General features: G+C 42.5%; 1 protein-coding gene across 2 annotated transcripts in view; it reads right to left on the bottom strand.

The window, feature by feature from the left end:
• plekhh3 (pleckstrin homology, MyTH4 and FERM domain containing H3) overlaps positions 1–8066 on the bottom strand; it is a 30286-nt gene extending 22220 nt beyond the window's left edge. For both annotated transcript variants that reach the window (XM_069148686.1, XM_069148688.1), the window contains exons 1-2: positions 7434–8066; positions 1311–1366 (exon numbers count right to left, since the gene is read on the bottom strand). In XM_069148686.1, coding sequence (XP_069004787.1) covers positions 1311–1366; positions 7434–7568 — 191 coding nt within the window. In that variant the 5' untranslated portion in view covers positions 7569–8066. The remainder of the gene's footprint in view (positions 1–1310; positions 1367–7433) is intronic.
• Positions 8067–19045: the final 10979 nt, after the last annotated feature.

Below are 19045 nucleotides of genomic sequence, written 5' to 3'. Positions count from 1 at the left end.
TGGCTTTCCCTTCATGCAGCTGAACTTCTGGGTGTGTCCACTCATCGGCCAGGTAATGACCGAGCACTACGCTCTCTAATCTCTGGACTCAGTGTGATGATTACAGCAAGGCTTTTAACACACTCCCTTCAAAACCAGTAGTTAATTATGCCATGCAGCCTGAGGCCACCTCGACTACACTGTAAATGTGACACGCACGCGCGCACGCACTCACACACACACTCACACTCACACACACACACACACACACACACACACACACACACACCCCCGAGCCACACCTCTGCTAGGAGTGCTGTTGAAGTAAGACTGAGTCACCACGTACAGTCCTCACTTCTCCCTTTCTTTCTTTCTTTCTTTCTTTCTTTCTTTCTTTCTTTCTTTCTTTCTTTCTTTCTTTCTTTCTTTCTTTCTTTCTTTCTTTCTTTCTTTCCTCAAGCCTCAAGAGACAGCCAGTCCTGTACGGCTGCAGCAAAAGCTCTCCTTCCCACTTCCTGAGGTGGCTCTATTCTTGCCGAGAGCTGCTGCAGACCCTCGTCTATTCATTTTTGGTGTATGATAGCCCTACAAGTCGCACTTTGTGACTCATTGCCTGTGAGTCGGCAGATGTACTGTGGAGATTGTGGATGAGAGAACGGGGTGGGAGGGGGGATGATAAGGGCACGATGCCAGAGATAGAGTGGAGCAGAGCCTGGCTACATCACTGTCTGAGATCACAGCCATGCACTAATAGTCTGGATCAAGCCTTCCATGAATCACTCCTTTTCATTGTCACTAGCATTCACTTGTAAACCACATGACCATTTGAATTCCATTATTTGTGAGACGAATACTGGCTCCTCTTAACCAACAGTTTGAGTTTACAGCCTTTGAACTAACAAAGTAACTGGATTTGTTGAAGCTGAATAGAGTTAGCCTGACAATATAAGTGTAACTGGTCACAATCACCTTGACATATAATTGGCAACAGAGCCTCAAATGAAGGCAGAGGTAAGCTCTGAATGGCAAAACTCAAAAAGTCAAGAGTGAAGCAACTGAAAAATGAGGCGGATAACCACGTTATCCAGAAGCAATCAAACCTCCGATCATCTGTCAACATACATGTGACTCTATGCACCACTGCATGCATACACGAGGTGCACCCTGTGAAATACTGCACAGAAAGTGAAAATTCTAGTACTTACACATGTGCCTGTCTGAAGATGAATACAGAAAACCCCAGCACTCAGAGGAAGTGTACAAATTAAAAAAAACGGAACCATCACTTCCTAAAAGTTTTAGGGGTAAATTTTGCGTCTGTCACTCCTTACCCGTTTGTTCCATTGGCTGTGCAAGTTGGCTGAGAAACAGTCACCTCAGCTGGAGTCTGTCAACAGAAGAGAGAGGAAAGGGTAAATAGATGATAATGCAACACAAACAGAAGTCTGTCCTTAGAACTAGTCCGCCGGTTGGAGGGGTCCTTCAATGGCTTGCCTTCAGTGGCCATGTTTTAGTAGGGCATGCAGTCGATCCTGGCAGACTCAGCACATAGCTGCACTGTTCCTGTAATGCTTGGCTTTCACTTGTAAGGGGTAAGCTGGTGGGGAGAAATATGGCATGCAAAACAGGCTAATTTAATGTAAGGGATGGGAACAGAGGAATCTTTTGTGCTAAAGATGCGTGCACCCCAACCATCACACCCCAGAACGATTTGAGATCTTAAGTTAAAAACTGGGTTATTTTTAGGCTAGGATTGCACTTGTAACAACAAGAGATCTCTTTATCTTTTCATTTATTTTGACAATCCATTAATTGTGCAGAATTATTCTTTTAAGGAAAATATTATACAAATGCTCAGCTTCTTAAATGTGAGTATTTTGTGGTTCCTTTAGTCCTCAATGATAAACTGAATATATTTTGAATGTAGAGTGTTAGTTGGGACTAAACAAGATATTTTAGGCTGCACCTTCAGCTTTGGAAAACACAGATTGAGATTTTTCACCATTTTTTTGACGTTTTAAAGACCAAAAAGCGAATCGGTTTGTCGAGAAAATAATGGACAATGAATGAATTGATAATGAAAGTGATCATTAGTTGAGACCCTAATCTTTTCTATCCGCAAGTGAAAGGCTGTTACTTGAAAAAAAAAACAAGTGCAAAAGACGGAGATCTTCTGGGTGTAAATGTATAAGAACAGCACTTTATCTAGTAAAATTGATGGTGTGCTAATGATGATAATGTGATGAACTCAGGAACAAATCTTAAATACTGGCAAAATATTGGAGAAGTTATCCCAACTGCAAGCCAACTATTCATATCAAATTGCAATCCCACTTTCATGGACATTAGCTTTGTGTGGAAATTGGAGTTAGAGCTTCCTCTGAATAAAACAGGCTTGCCCATGGCAGACATGTAAAATCAAATTTCATGGCTCAAAACAATGAACTTTTCATTCCAGGGCTCCCCTGTTCAGCAGAAGATGGGAGAGGATGTTTCCTTTCTCTGTGCTCTGGCTTCTAGATTCCCAACCTGACCTTGGAAAACCCCATCAGACATCAGAGCTCGCCTGTGTGCAATTTGGACAGATTCCCTGGTGTGCAGAGCGGTACTGTGCGTCCCCGTGGCCTGACTTGTTGTCTCTGTGAACCACAGCCTTGAGCCAGCTCCTGTGGCTATCGCGGCCCAACTCGAGGGGTGTTGGCCTACCTGAAACACTATCCAGGTCAGCTCTGGGCCCCTCACAGTTCACACACCACACTTTACTACTGGGCAAACTCTCCTAAGTATAGCCAGTGCCCCACAAAAACAGTCAACTGCTTCTTTTTAGATGTCTCAAAAATAACAAAAGAAAACATGAACTGCAAATTTATAGTCCAGCATGGAATCTGTGTTATATTTATAAGGCAGATGGACTCTGAGGCAAATGAGAAAAAGATTTGGATAATGAAATTTCATTGATGTTTAACTCAGGGGAGGTACTGTAAATGTCAAACCAGAGAGGCAAGAATAACTGAACACAGTCAGAAAGTGACTTATGAATGGAAGAGAGTGTGTATGGTAATTCCCTTTCCCTGCCCATAACCATACAGTAAATGATTTAGCCAAGCCAACAGCCCAAGAGAAGAAAATTCAGACGGACAGCCATGACTGAAAACAACAAATCAACACTAATCACATCAACGACAGAAAAAGCTAGACTTTCATAATATAAACTCATCAGAACATCAATAAACTAATTACACAGGTAGATGAAGTTAAAATATTTGGAGTAATTCGCCACAAAATGTGACAAATTTACAGAAAAATAGCCATCCAATAAGAGTTAATGGGCTGTGGGATGAGGAACTGGGATAGCGTGCGATGCAGAGCCCTGGCAAGAGCTCTCCCTTTGGACGGGCAATGGATGAATCACTCCAGACTAGAGCGGAGCACGGAGGGAAAGAGGGAAAGATGCCGTGATGTGTTCGTTCCGTGGCCGACTTCCGCTCTCTCGCTTTCCCCAGTTTACTCTCTCGCTCTCTCTCTCTCTCTCTCTCTCTCTCCCTCCCTCCCTCTCTCTCTCTTTCTTTCTTTCTTTCTTTCTTTCTTTCTTTCTTTCTCTCTCTCTCTCTCTCTTTTTCTCTCTCTCTCTCTCTCTCCCTCTCTCCCTCTCTCCCTTCAGCTCTCCTGGGAGGCTGAGTAACCAGAAGGAAATGCTTGGGCACAGCCAGTGTCGGCCTGAGGACCAGATGTGTGGCCTGGAGGTGGTGAGGCAGAGACGCAACGGAAACCAAATATAAACCAGCGTACCGTGACACCTCTGAAGGCAGAGGGCAGTAGTGATGGTTAATGGGACCCACTCTCACTGTGCCTGTTTGTTCCAAGTAACAGGATGCAGTGCGGTGCTCCAATCCACACTTACAACGGGCTGGGCCTAAACACCTCCGTGGTGGTAGGTTATTGGTAAACGACTACACATTGCATAAAAAAAACTGAATAAAGGTTTCAGTGGAAACATGGAAAGACGAGAGAATGACGGATGTCCTGTCCTAAATTTAGTGCCTAGCTGTCCTAACACTGGAGGCATTCAGCTCAGTGCGACTGTTTGGGCAGCTGTTGAAGAGCAGTTTCTTTGAATGAGGACTGTAAACATGAAGGGAAAAGGTTCTGACATGGCCCTGTGCTCTTAAGGGCCAAGCCTACAAAAGCGTCAGCACTGACTCATGATTCCAACCTCAGTCAGAAGAGTCCTGGCGAGGAACAGTGTGCTGCCTATGGCTCTGGTGCTGTGGAGGCTCCACTTCATGGCATCCCCTGGCAGAGTGTTGGAAAACAACGCGGGAGATCGTGGTGAGGGAGACTCCACCAGACCTGTGGGTTACTGTCACCCCTTGGCAGGAGTTGGACAGAGGCTTACTAAATGGAGTATTTCAGCCCAGAAGACGCGCACACACACGCACCCAGGGAGGTCTGACCTGCTGTCTTAAAATGTGACTTGTCAAACTCTGGACGAAACAGAGCTCTCTGGGTAAATGAAGGAATGTAGTCCTTTGAGGATTTCCCTGGGAATCACTGCGGCCCATCTTCAACCCCTCCATCCTATCCCACCCCCGCTGTTGACACCACGGAAAGCCAAACATATGAGCTATATCTGTATATTGTAAGGGGAGGGGCTTAGAGCGTAACATCGGCTATGATTGGTCAACAGGTGATATTAGTTTAGGGTGGCTCAGCTGTGGACTTAATTATTGCCTCAGCGTGAAATATTGACACAAAGTTACAATTTCCAGCACAAACCAGTGACACAGATGAAGAGGGACCAGGATGGATCAATTTAGCCTGGCTACACCAGAATACTGCTCACAGCTTCAGTTTTCTTCACTGTGATTATAGTCTGGAAACCCTGTTTGCATTCATGTTTGTAAAAGCCACCCTGATGGGCCGACCAATGAGTGGCCAGTAACTGAAGTATGAAGTAAAAGTCCAGCGTTTTTCTTTTCTAAATGTAGTTGCCACTGTGCTAGTGTTTCGGCACAAATGGTGGTCAATGCGAATTGGTTTCAAAATTAACTCTAAGTCTACACAACAATTACCTATGTAGGGTCATATAGTCACACAGTGAATGTGGGATAGGATTAATTGCTTGTAACCATCTTAGAATAAATAATCAATAACTCCATGATGCCTGAGTGGGTTTATTTTAAGAGAAAGTGCCTGTTAAGCCCAAAATAATGGTGAACTGCCTTAAGTTATTTGAGAAAACATGATTAATTACGTTGATAAAATGGTTCCTTCAATAAGTAATCTGATAAACTGAACGAGCCTAACCACAGTAAAGATTAAGACAGAATGTTTCTCAAAAGTAAATATAGTACAGAGATTAAAATAGATGCAGACTAATATTTTACAACTCAGCTCAAGTTAATTTATATTTATGAACATTTTAAGAGCATAAATCAACACAGCAAAGACTGATAAGGGATGTAACATGACTGTGGAGACAAAGTGTCTCTTAAGACAAAAAGGCATTATCAGCTTTGCAGTTGACAGTTTTGCACTGCCTCATAATAAAGGCATTGTTATCATTTTCAGGTTAACAAAGTTGACCTTTTAAAATGCAGCAGTATTATTGTCAGTGCTAAGCTATTTTTTTGAGGGCACCGTGTGCTAGTTTTTTTTTTTTTGCGTGGTTTCCATGCTTTAAAAGTCAGGCTATATAGCAATAAATCAGCCCTACATCTTCTCTGATTACTATGATTAAGATTGACAGCATTGAGCTCAGTGGGCTTGGCTCCACATGCAACAACTGATGACCGATGACTAACAAACCAACATTATTAGATTTTATTACATCTACAATAAAAAAAAAGTTCCCCCCATCAAATCACTACTCGATCATCCATATGCTCATATAAGTGAAGACAGAAATGTGTTGTTTAGGCTACTTTAATGACATGTGGGAGGCTTCCAGGCTTTAATGGGGCTACTTTTTTGCAAGGGAAATTCTTCAGTCCTTCAATCAAGGTCATTTAATAGTGCCTGTTCTTCCCTAAAACAATCTACAACTCAATAAACATTCAACCGAAGCCACCCAGAGGAGCAGTATACTGCACTTACAGCATAGGTTGCATTTTAATGAGGGATTTGTGAAAGTTACAGGAAAAAGATCTGTGTGCCTCACTTTAAAAGGCCATCAGGCATCTCCACTGGGACATGTTACTATAATCTTATATTGATTGCAGTTATGGAGCACAGTTGGGTTCCTCTGACCACCAATGGCCGGCCAGATGGTATATTATGACCGAGGTAGGGAGTGCTACACAGCAGCTCCACTCTGGATAACCCTGAGCAACAGATGTTATGCTTATCTGGCAGTTGTAGGTACTGTTGGACTTCTGTTGTGCCAGTAACTGTGTAAAACGTATCTGTTCCCATCATTTTCATGCAAATTGCTGCAGTGCCGTGCTGGATGGTTGCAAGAACATAAATGGCCAATAAATAGATAAGCAGGATATGCAAGTAGTGGCTCCAGGAGGCATTACTTTCATCTGCAAAGCAATAGTCTTAGTGTAAGCTTTATCGCAGTGAAAAATACCTATGACAACAACGCACAATGAAAAATGATCTTGGACAGGAGTCAAAGGCTAAAAGTTAAGAGAAACTTCTCCTTAAAAGAATGAGTCTCGTGCAGAGGGGCACAAAGTCCTGATAAATATTTGAGAGTGGACTTTTCTAAAGACACTGTACATAAAGAGCTGCATGTTGGGTTATACAGAAAGAGCCTACCTCAATTCAAGGCAACAATGCCCCCTTACAAGTGGGTGGACAATGCTGAACTCTCTGTGCCTGATCAGATGACTAACATTACAGGGAAGACAAGGCCACAGTCTTATTTGCAATTGAGTGGATGGAGGCCAAATACACAGGATCAGTTCAACACACTGGCTTTTACAGCTTGCATCAGAACATGCGTGTATGTGTACATGTGTATGTGTACATGTGTATGTGTGCATGCCTATGTGTGCGTGCGCTTGTGTGTGTGTGTGTGTGTGTGTGTGTGTGTGCGTGTGTGTGGGTTTGTGTGCGGGTTTCTGTACGTGTGTGTGGGATTGCTCAATGTTGCCCAAGCCGCCAAGACCATGCAAACGTCAAACTGGGCAGCAGCACATTGTGTGTCCTGCATCAGTGAAAGAGGCTTGCACTAAACAAACTGATTATTCCCACAAAGTTGACAGCTAATATATGTGGTCACATGTGCACACTGTGGTTTTAGAGTCTATCTTATGAACAAAAAACGGCATTTCTTATCGTGCATTAAAGTTCTATGTTTACTTTTCATATCAAAAACTACTACTATTTGTTTCTACTAAACTGAAATTATACTCCTGAAGGTGTTTTAAATGTACATATTCTACAAAAACTAAGAAGTGTTCATGTGCAGAAGCTGCTGTCTAGTGCAGGTGGAGAGTTTTTACCCGTCCATTGGGAGTCAAGTCCTCCTTGTTGCGCAATTCGAAAGACTCTTCCTCCTCTTTCTCCCCATAGTCCCGTCCGAGCAAACTGAAGCCCTGCCTGCAGCACAGAAACCAGCAAACTCCTTGCAAAGGCATTCAAATGAGGTTAAGTGTGTCGTCTTCTGCTATCCAGGTCGGTGAATTTAACATTCACGGTGTTGTCTCGGCCGCAAGTGACTCCCAAGAGCTGCGTGAGAGCATACAGCATGCCCTCTCCATAGATATCCAGCGAGGAGGAGGAGGATGGGGACCATAAGCGTCTTCTCTCCTCTCTGTCCAAGAAGATCTAAAAAGTCTAGAAAGTGTACATGACAGCAGTCATACTCCAACACAACCGGCAGAGAAGTGGTTCAAGGAAAATCCTTCCCCCCTCTTCCAAGAGTCCAGCTGCTTCGTTCGCGACACCTTGCTGTCCCTGTTTGAACTTCACACGACCGACGTGCAACAAAAAAACGTATTAAGTGTCCGAGAGTGCCCCTGTGGCTTAAAAATACAGCGAGCTGAATGTGTTGGAAAAGAGCGGCTCCGTTGATACCAACATTTTCTACACACGTCTGGGAACTCACATGAAGGTGCACCTCTGCACGGCGCCGACTGACTGACTTCAGAGTTTGAACAAAAGCGTGCAGCAGCTGGGACAGAACAGTGTGGGACGCGAAGCCACGCCCCTCGAACTCAGGTCTGACACGTGATTGGCTAGAGGCAGACACTCCCCGGTTTGACACGCCCTCAGGACACGCCCCTCCATACTGACATGTCCCGTGGTAAATGTCAGTAATCAAATCATCCAAATCACCACGATGTCTCACAATACTCTTATAATGTCTGTGTAGTGCTCATTGGGAGGGGATTTTTGTTTTGTTTTTGTAGTATCTGTAGTATTCAAACTTTTTGCTCAGTAGTCTGTTTAGACTATAATCTTACTACACATCTAATTTGCTTTTAAATTGAATTAATTCATATATTTTGTGCAATAGTAAGCCTGTAAAAACTAAAAATGAAAGTTTATTGTTACGTTACTGCTCTTTTCAATTGTGTTTTATGGTACCATTGGTGATAGACAAAGTATTGAAAAGATTTTCTTCTTCAAATAGAAATATCCCTATTACAAGTCAAATTTCTATTCATTCCATACTTATAGTAGCATGGGTTATATCTATTAAAGTAGAAATACTCATTATTCACAATAGAACTTCCCCAAACAGTGTTAAATTATCATATCATTGGATCAATATTGTCATTGCATAGATGTTTTTTCAAGTAATGTTTTAGTTGTTTCAGATGGAGTTAATTTGAACGGTCTTATTTCCTGTTCTGTTGTTTGATCTGTAAAAGTGCACCATAAACATCATAAGCTGATGATATGCTCTTGTGTAAAACCTGAACTGAAAAGTAAATGTTATATTTAGTTGAATTATCCCTATGGAGTAATAAAGTAGCTTAAAGTGGGAATACTCAAGCCAGTATACCTCTGGATATCACTATAAATATTAACATATAGTCTTGAGGGTCCTCACTGCTCTGAGTCTGCTTTGATATTTTCATAGAAGAGTGTTACAGATTACTATTTTGCCTTAATGAAAACAAACTTCACAGTTAGTAAACAAGAGCATTACAGACGAAAACTTTATTTCAAGAATAGATCAGATTTGATCGTGTCATGATATCACTAGTATTGATTACAGCTCTTTCACGTTCAGTTTTTTTCTGTAGATTGTATTCCTTCTCCTTTCTCTCGTTCTCTTGCTTTTCCTGTGCACAACACACACAGGCACGCACAACACACACACGCACACGCACGCACACACACACACACACACACACACACACAACACACACACACACACACACACACACACACACACACACACACACACACACACACACACACACACACACACACACACACACACACCTCCCCCACTCTTTCCTCTTCCACTTTGCTAAACTGTCTGCAAAGATGCAGCGGCAGGAGGAAGGAGGACTGGTGCTAAATCCAGACACGTGACATATCCAGCCCCCTCGGCACTCATGCTTATTTCTCCCTTAATATCGCTTCATTTCCCCTTCTCTGCTCTGTGCAGACTCCCCCCACACATTTCAGTCAGCTGACTTTAACCCATTCCTCACCAAGAGGAGCTCTTTACTTCTGGTCCACTCTATTCGGCTCACACTTCTTTAAATCAGTTCTCCCACTAAATACAACACATACACACTCACGCGCGTAAGCACACCGCGTAAGCACACCGCCTGTTCAGACGCTTTTAACCCTTGTCCTCACTGTTTCCCTGAGGGCTTTGAAAATCAATAAAAAGGCTCATGGATGCACCTTTTCAGATTGGTGTACTTAGCATTATGGACAGTAAGCCTGACCACCCCTCACCCCATCCAAGACAGACAAATCACACACACACACACACACACACACACACACACACACACACACACACACACACACACACACACACACACACTGGCCCACATTCAACCCCCAATCATTACAGGAAAGAGAGAAGTGTGCTGGTTTTATTTCAATTTTCTTTCCCTTTCCTAAGTAAGAGTTTATTACAAAAGAGCTTTCTCATATGCAAGAGAGAACATTTCCTCCGTTTTCTTCTTGAAACTCCAGCAGCCGCAAAGAGAAAGCACTCTCAGTATCTCACAGGCCAGATCCTCCCTGTCCTCCCCCATATCCCAAAACAATACGCTGGGGGCCTCAGCTCCCACAGACCTGGAGGAACATATGTTTTATTTTTAGAGCTCACTCCCTCAGCCCACGCTAGTAAAGTGAAAAAAAAGAAAAGCCCTCCCTCCATATATGGTTTCTGAAAGAGCTGAAGTCAGTACAAAGAGCAGAAGTATTTCAGCCTAACGCTCACATATCGCTAAAGATCATTACCTCCATACTGTCTGTGATTACTTTCTTGTAATTTAGTGACAAGAAACAGCTAGTTGTGTTCTCTTACAAACTTTGTCCCAGTCTTTCAATCTCTCTCTCTGTCTTCCTCAGCCCCCTCCTATGTCCCTCTCTTCCCCTCTTTCTGGGAGATGACACATGATTCTCTATTAGCAGACACACACACATACACACACTTGGATACACGCAAGATAACCTGATACAGTGTGTCAGGTTGAGGCACCAGATCAGGAGTAGGGCAAATGATTTGGTTGGGCTCCCAGTATGAAGACAAGCCAGGTTGGCTGGACTCGAGCTGCCAGAGGAGAGGGAGGTGTGAATCTGGAACAACACTGCGGCTATCGAAGACTCTGACGCTGAATGTGGTGGAGCTGACAACAAGCAAATTTAAATTTTGCTTTAAAAACAAACTACAGCTGAATTTTAATGAAGTTCACTGTTGTGGTGTTAAAAAGTCCTCCATCTTTTCTTTTTTTGGCCCCCCCTACTTCCTGCCTGCCACTCATTACAACACTGTTTGTAGAAATTGGCATGTGGGGTTTCCAACCAAGGCGAAGGGTAGACACAAATCGCACATGTCAAGTCCATCAGAGACAGAGCAGCGTGGAGTGCTGTTCCCTCCACTCTCCCTCCTCTCTCTCTGTGTGTCTCTGTCTCTTACTCTTTCCCCTTTGAGCTTCTGGCTGCAGGATCCTGTTTCACTGCAGCCCGCATCACAGCCAGACTCATATGTTGGTGAACCAAACTGATTGTCAACAGAAAGGGGTGTGAAGTCTGATCTGCCAGGAGGCTCCTTGCATGGTTCATATTTGGGTGCCGCATTTTTTTTTTTTTTTTTCTTTCTTGAGTGATCTCTGGGTGATGATTGATCAATTCTTTTGATGTGTTTCAAGACAGAAGTTTCAGCTTTTGAGGTTTTATTTGAAGCTGAGGATCCAAAGTGCTCTGCAGGCACATTTAAGATTCAGCGTCAGCCGCTCTGCTCATGTCTTCGGTGAAGCTTCCCTTCAGAAGTCAGGTCCAAGGTCAGAGTTTATCTGACAATCCCAAACTAAGGATTTAGGAGAGGAACCGACCCCCAATGGCCCTCACCCGTGACTCAAGCAGGATTTCCGCCCCACTGTGTTCAGCATTGAACTTCACCTTCATCCTGCTGTTGAACCAGCCCCCTCCAGCACCAGTCCAGTGTGTTCAGGTCCAACAAGAGTTGAGGCTCTTTAGGTTGGTGAACAGAGGACTGCTGTTTGTTGGCAATCGGCCCATGTAACGGGATAGGGCTACTGTGAAGCCCCTTAACTACTGCACCACTTGACCTGAAGTTCCCACTGTGAAACATCCAGCTGTGCACGAGGATTCATTGTGACAGACGGGCTGTTTTTGTGGAAAATGTGAAATAATGATGGAAGAGAGTTAACTAAATAAATGATAAAGTCATTGGGAAGATCAGCTTTTAACTGCACACACATCCTGCCACAGAGAGTCTTCTTACAGGATTTTTAAATCAAACACGTTAGGATTTATAAAAGATTGTTTGGCACTCAGCTGGACTCCCATCGATGTCGGGTATCTTCCTGGCCTTTTCTAATGAGCTTCATGGACAGTGTTGAACAGTCTTATGGACACATAATACTGTTGAGGGATGTGTTTCTAACCCTGGGCACATCTGTTCCTAGGGACTGTGTGGCACACAGGATTGTATCAGTGGCAGGCCAGGCTAGAGAAAACATTCCCGGCTTCAACTTCTGACCCCCTCTCCCCGTTTAACCCCTCGCATTCCCCGTTTCCCCTTCTTGCCTGGCTTCATTATGGTGACCCTTAGCACTCCAGACTCCTGCACCCTGGCTCAGCCTGTCAATACATAAACTGCATTTAGAACTTGTGCAATGGATGAATGATGTGTTGCAACGAGGCTTCTCGGGTTTTAAGACTGAGTGACACTCTATACCTGAGGCGTCTGTCCTGAGTACAGTTATGATCCATTATTGGCTGCATATTACAGCAGCCTGCTGTTTTCTGCAGTCTGAAAGATGTGCAGGGTGTTACATACTTTCTGTCTGTGCTTGTTTTATACTGCTGTTTGGTGTATGTGGACAGGAAATTGCAATTATCTTGACATATGATCAGACAAAGATATGCACCAAAGTATTTAGATATACCAAGATCATCCTTCATTTCCTGCATTAAATTCATGTAGTTACATAATTCCGTCTTTAAAAGCTGCGGACCATAATCCATTGACTACTGTAATTTAAAAAAGCAAACATTCATGAGCATCTGGGAAAAAATGAAAATAAGAGCCAACACAATACCATCATCAAGAGCCAAATGAGGGGGAGTTGTGCTGGAATCAGAGAGGCAGAGAGACGGATGAGAGATTGATAAAGATCAATAATCAAGCAGAGCAGACAAACAACCAGGAGAGCTACAGCTACAACTCATAGAATAGACACAACAAATGACAATACAAACAAATAGCTGAGATATGCCCTGATATTGTCTGGTATTTTCACATCAAAGACGAGATAAAGAACAGGTAAGATTCCTCCAGGCGCTCAATACATCCTCTGAATTCTAGTTAACAATTTAACAGCCAGTCAAGTTAGTGCTGCTTAATTGTTGTAAATTCCCCTTAATTCTAGAGAAACTCTGTGTATTATTACATACTGGAGGCTGTCTAAACTCAAATGATTTATGATTAACTTGTGGTTTGTGGGGCCGGGCTGTTACTGGTTGTGGTACTGTAGGTTAAACACTGCGAGTGTTAGAGCGAGGCAAAAGATAACGTATTGACAGTTAGGGAGGCCGGGCAGAGAGCCAGAGTCCTTCAGCTATTTTTAGGATGCTGAGTGTGTGAAAATACGCTGAATGCAGAATTGATGACACATTGCCAAAATCTGAACCTGCGTTGGATTAGTGGTGTCTGTGGATGCTTGCAATGCAACATGTGCAAAATGTACTTTGGCGCAGAAGCACGGATATGCACATGCATCTGATGCAAAAAAAAAATGCAAAACTGAGAGCATACAGAGTGTACATTTTAACAATGTGTTGATTGGTGTTCACCATGGAGAGCTACAGAGAGATGGACATGTCAGAAGGATTTGCAGAATGGCTGGAAACAGTTTGTGAAAGAGTCTAGCCCCGTGTGTCTGTGCTCGGTCTTGCTCTCGCTTCCTGTGTTTAGATATCAGCCTTGAGAGCAGCTCTCACCAGTACAAGCAGTATAATTACTGATTATGGAAAAAGTGCCCACTGCTTTACCTCAGTCTGGGCAACAGCCCTTCACAGAGCAACTGAGTAAACTTTGATTCCTTTGGTCTAATTTACAAGTATGTATCCGGGTGTCTTTACAAAGAAACCCACCCAAAAACAGAATTATGTACTCCTATGATCTTCCACACTTCAAAAAAATAATGTAAACATAAACTCTCGAAGTGACAATGAATAAGAAGTTCACTTTCTGGATAATTTTATTGTTTGAAGTTTTACACTTTAAATAGTCTGGTTCAAAAGTTTAAAGATGTCAAGTCTTGGATTCATAGTTGATAGTTTAGCTTGAGAGAAAGAAGGTGGAGTCTTCAAGACATTTTCATTTAATTCAAACAGTTCAAATTAGAGAGAGAGAGAGAGAGAGAGACGCAGAGAGAGCAGAGTCTGGTACTAAACTAAAGTGAATATTGCAATGGTTGCAATGTAACTCATTCACTTTATAAATTCATGTCTAGAAAGTCTTTGCATTACGGTGATGTAGACTTTTATTTATATTTTCCTTTGATTGAAGTGTCGTCATTAACCCACACAACAATTGTGTATTTTGTTTCTTTGAATCCTGCATTAATTAACTGTAGCACAGTATCAGTTAGTCTAGTCTGTTTTAATCTTTCTTAGTTTTAGTCTGTGTTTGGGAAACTGTGTGTTACTACATAAACTGTGAGTGCATGTGTGTGTCTGCCCGTGTGCTGTCTCATGTTTCTTTCAGGACTCGATCCAGGCTGTTGCTAGGTGCCGTGACCTCTAAGAGCAACATTCACGGATGGAGAGGGTGAACTCTGCACGAGGAGCAGGGCTGTATTTTATTTCTGCTCCTCCCCCCAACAATCCCAAACACACACTGTATACCACACACTTCCCGTGGGCCTGGCCTATGGCTAGAGTTGTTCACTAATGGTTCATCAAGGGTAACAATATCCATTCTGATCACTAATAATGATCTCTCACTCTCTCTGTTAACCAGGTAGAAGCACAGGAGTCTCTGACCTTGAGAGGGAGGATGTTTTAGTCTCTTTCACCCATGGTGCAGATTTTAGTATTAAACACTTCCTACACTACATGCTGTAAGAAATACACCCCACCCCTCCAATCCCACCCCTTCCCCTTACAGACTATGAGTTGACTGGGGCCCAGCATTGAGGGGACAAGCTGTTCTGTAACCTTACTGCCAAAAGGTACTTTACTGGAGCTCAACTCCAAGGAACTGAGCTGGGGAAGGGAAGGACACAGTTTGCATGTCTTGCCAGACATCTCAGAGTGTGTGCGTGCATAGCGAAGCGTATTGTAGGAAGGGCTCAGGAGAACTTTTAAGAAAAGCAGACCGTAAGAATTAGCCATGGCCTTGTTCTAATTATTGGCGTATTTCTGTGTCCTTTTTTCAGTCAAACGTGAAGTGACCCATTCAGCTGAACACAAACACACCAAAACATCGCTGCTTATCCAATATGACTACCTTCATACTTTGCCACTTGACGTAACCCTTTTCATCGCCACTGTTCATCCTCCCAGCTGCAACTGTCTTTCGTTACAGTCAGTAGTTCACTTCAAACAAAGCCCAAGGCAGAGCAACAAAAGAGAAAAAGACAGTGGGCAAACAAACTGGAAAGCAGACTAAATAACTGCGGCTTGTTTGCTGCGTGACAGAAACACAGTGTAGTGGTGTGTGTGTGTGTCACTGGCTGTGGCTACGCATTTGTGTGTATGTGAACCTCTGTTTGTGTGCGTGTGTGTGCTCGTGTTGGTAGCAAACATCAGAAACAAAAGTGTCTCAGCTGCATCTCCAGTAGGCCACAGCTGTAGTTGGTATCTAAACTTAATGCAGGTGTCTCTGCTGCTGTCTTTGTGGAGCTGTCGTTGTGTGTACACTGTTTCCACCGGGCTGTGTCTCCTCTGTATATAAATCAACTTGTAGGTGTGTGTGTTCGTTAACACTGGGTCTGTGTGCATATGATGATGGCTCAGTGACAGAAAACGGCATCCTGACTTATTTTAAACACAAGCATCACTTGTTTGTTTGAACAGAGTCAAATGATTAAAGCTCAGGTGCTCAGAGAACAAGCAGACATGCAAGAATAACCTCTTCAGAGAAATGGTGGAAACTGAAGAGAAGGGAAATGTGCTCTCCTATTCTGATCCCCTACTGCTATGTCTTTTATATTTGCTACACTGCACAGAGATCATTAAAACAACAATAATCTATATTTTTATCAGTAAAATTATCTTAAAATAATAAGATTACAAAACAGGGAAGTACAAATCTCTGAAACACTAAAAACAACAGGTAAAACAGGCTCAAAAAGGGAACAAAGTAAGTTTTTAAAGATGTTATTGATTTGGCCTGAGCTGCTCAGGCACAAACCTCCAATGAAGCAGCCCCCAGAGCCCCAGTCAGCACAGTTAATGTGGGACATATCGGAATGATCAGGAGATCCTTTGTCTTTGGATCTTAAGACAGGACTACAACTCCTGGGACTCACTCACAAACTGTATCTGGTAGCAGGTGATGTGAGTAACGCTACATACTTGTAAACAAAGAAAGATACAGAGATAAAAGGATGGACTATTTTATTTATTTATTTTTAAAGTGGTTGTAAAATACAATTTGATGTGAAGTATAACTTAAACAGTTTGGTAAATACTTATTTTTCTTTCTTGCCAAGAGTAAGATGAGAAAATCAATACCGCTCTTATGCCAGTGTGATAAATATGATTCTGCCACCAGCTGCCAGTTAGTGTTGCTTTTAGCACAAAGACTGGACACAGAGGCACCAGTCTGGTTCTGTCCACAGGTAACCGATCTCCCCCTACCAGCACCCCTAACGCTCACTAATCACTCCCCAAAATATGGTGAACTGTGTTTTTTTACACTTCAGTGCTTGTACAGATTAAACAAAGCACATTACTGAGCTTTAGAAGTCCTACATGTGGTAGACGGATTCTGTTGCCTTTGGACCGAGCCGGAGTAACTGTTTCCCCCCGTTTTCAGTCTACTCGCCAAGCTAAGCTAACTGGGCACAGCTAATGATTTATTGTGCAGTCTACAGTCAGAGTATCAATCTCCTTTTCTAACTAACATAATCCTCTAAATTGTCACTTGGTTTGCAAACATTTACTTCACCCCCAGTCTGTGAAATAAATTGAGTTGATTAGTCTGTCTTCTATGAAGTGTGACTGGTCGAACAGGTTTCAGCAGCTGTCTCAGACACACCAGTTGAACCAACATTGGGGGGCGGGGGGCTTAGAGGTGGGACACCAGTTTGCACATCCCCTGCTGGGTTTATTTTCAACTGGATTGGCCCTCCTCAGCAGGAGGTCATACCGGTGTATGGACGCCTGAGAGCCGGCCTGTTTTAATAGCTCTGTTTACAGCAGTTTACCCACCAGTATGCAGGGACATCAGGTTCCCATAGGTGGTTACCAAAATAAACACCTGTCTCATCAGAGTCCGACGAGAACGCAATCTTGCTGAATTCTCCGGTTTCTGGCGCACATTTTTAAACCAGCCGCCGTCAGCGTTATTTACTCCTGTTTTATGTTTGACACATCAGATACGTATAAATAAAGCCAGCGCTCGTCGTACGACACCTACACAAACTACTTCATCCATCTTCGTGACATATAGCACTCATCCATGATAACAGATCAGCAAAATTATCTCTCGGAAACATCTGGGATGGAGTCACAACTTGACCTTTGTTTGTGTGTGTGTGTGTGTGGGTGGGTTTAATGGTGTGTTTCTGTTTGTGAGAACATCTGATGGGTGTTTTCATGCTTCTACCCTTAGCACATGTCCTTTTCAGTGTAGAGTGGCACCCCTATGGAAAATACACACAGGGCTAATGGGGGCAGACCAAAATACAATCTGATCCCAAAAAAACAATCCCTGTGAGAAACAAGACCATCACGGGTCTCCAGTCCTCCACCTGTCAGTCAATTGTGCACGTGTGTTTTTAAAAGATAATAGAGGGAGACAGGAAGAACGGGACCTTTTAACAGGTGTTTGTTTGTGGTTACGTCAGTTTAAAGTGTCACAAAAAGGATTTTTTTTTTTTTTTTAAAGAAAATCCATGTATGTGCATATAATTGTGATTTCCCAGAAATAACTCTTTTAAATTGATCTGCTGCAGCCATTTAATAATACTCAAAGATCATCCTCTCATTCATTTATCACTGACTGTATGGTTTTGTGCACATGCAACATCATTTAAGTAAAGTTAAGTAAGAAATAGGCTTAGAGAGAGTTGGACAACCTTTCAAGTCTTCAGTGCCGCCAAGAAGAGAAAAATAGAGATCCAAGTCTGAGCTTTAGCTGACATCTAGTGGTGAGTTATGTTGCAAACTGCAGGTTTGGTTTGACTCCTCCCTGAGGCTGCTGCTGCTTCATCCCTCCTGTAAAATACTAATTTAGTTTAAATGCACATGAAAGAGAGTGATGAGTCATACTGTGCAGATTAAGTTAATTACTCTTTTTCTCCCTGATTTCTGTACCAATGCTTTCCTCATACAACTTAATTTATCCTGACAAGCTGTTTAATTATATTTGATTTCTCATAGATGAATGTGACATAAAATGTGAATCTAAAAAAAATAATAATAATAACAATGACACTATTCATATGTTGGCAGAAGCACTGTAACTTTAAGAGCGAGTTTGTACTAGAAAGACTGAGACATATTTCTCGAAATTATGCTTCTGGTTGCTTTTCTTAATCGCAATTTGTCACATCTGAAATCCATTTTTTTTATTTTTTTTATCCAGATGAGAGGTTTAACCCCAGCCAGATCATATTAGGTCTCCTCTATACTGGTCGCTATGGTTACCACAAGGTCAAATGTAAAAGGTCATTAGGGAAACAGATGGCAAACCAGCTAAACAACAATCCTCACATTTAAGCTACAGTTAGTGTCGCTGTATGAGAGGGAGGGTGTGCACACGTCTGTATGTTTTTCTTTTATTCTTATGTTTACACTTATGTTGAAGAAATAAAATAATCCTCTTTGCTTGCTGCTTTACCTTTAATTAGGTAAAAGTTTACTGCATTATGAACTTGATACAAACATATTTGAATTCCAAAAATTGGCAAAATATGGCATCAAACTTCAGTTGAGACTCCCTGAAACAAATCATCTGAGATAAAATGATATGGATTACTGGACATTAATGATCTTAAAACCTCTCTTGAATACCCAGGGCCCTCTAGGAATAAAATGATTTCCACTGATTGAGATAGATTAGTTCACCAAATTATTTTCATACTTGTGTCGTGCCAGTTAAATAAATACTCAAACAGCGCCCGGGGCCCATGCGCAGCCAGTTTCCTCTGCTGATTTGATGTCCTACTTTACTCTCCCATGTCATTTTCTCCTGTTTGCCATTGTCTTCTAT

This window comes from Embiotoca jacksoni, unplaced genomic scaffold (assembly GCF_022577435.1).
Source record: "Embiotoca jacksoni isolate LCO1_2020_lvr unplaced genomic scaffold, fEmbJac1.0.p SCAF_15, whole genome shotgun sequence".
Taxonomy (NCBI): Eukaryota; Metazoa; Chordata; class Actinopteri; family Embiotocidae; genus Embiotoca; species Embiotoca jacksoni.
This window is presented reverse-complemented; position numbering and strand designations above follow the sequence as displayed.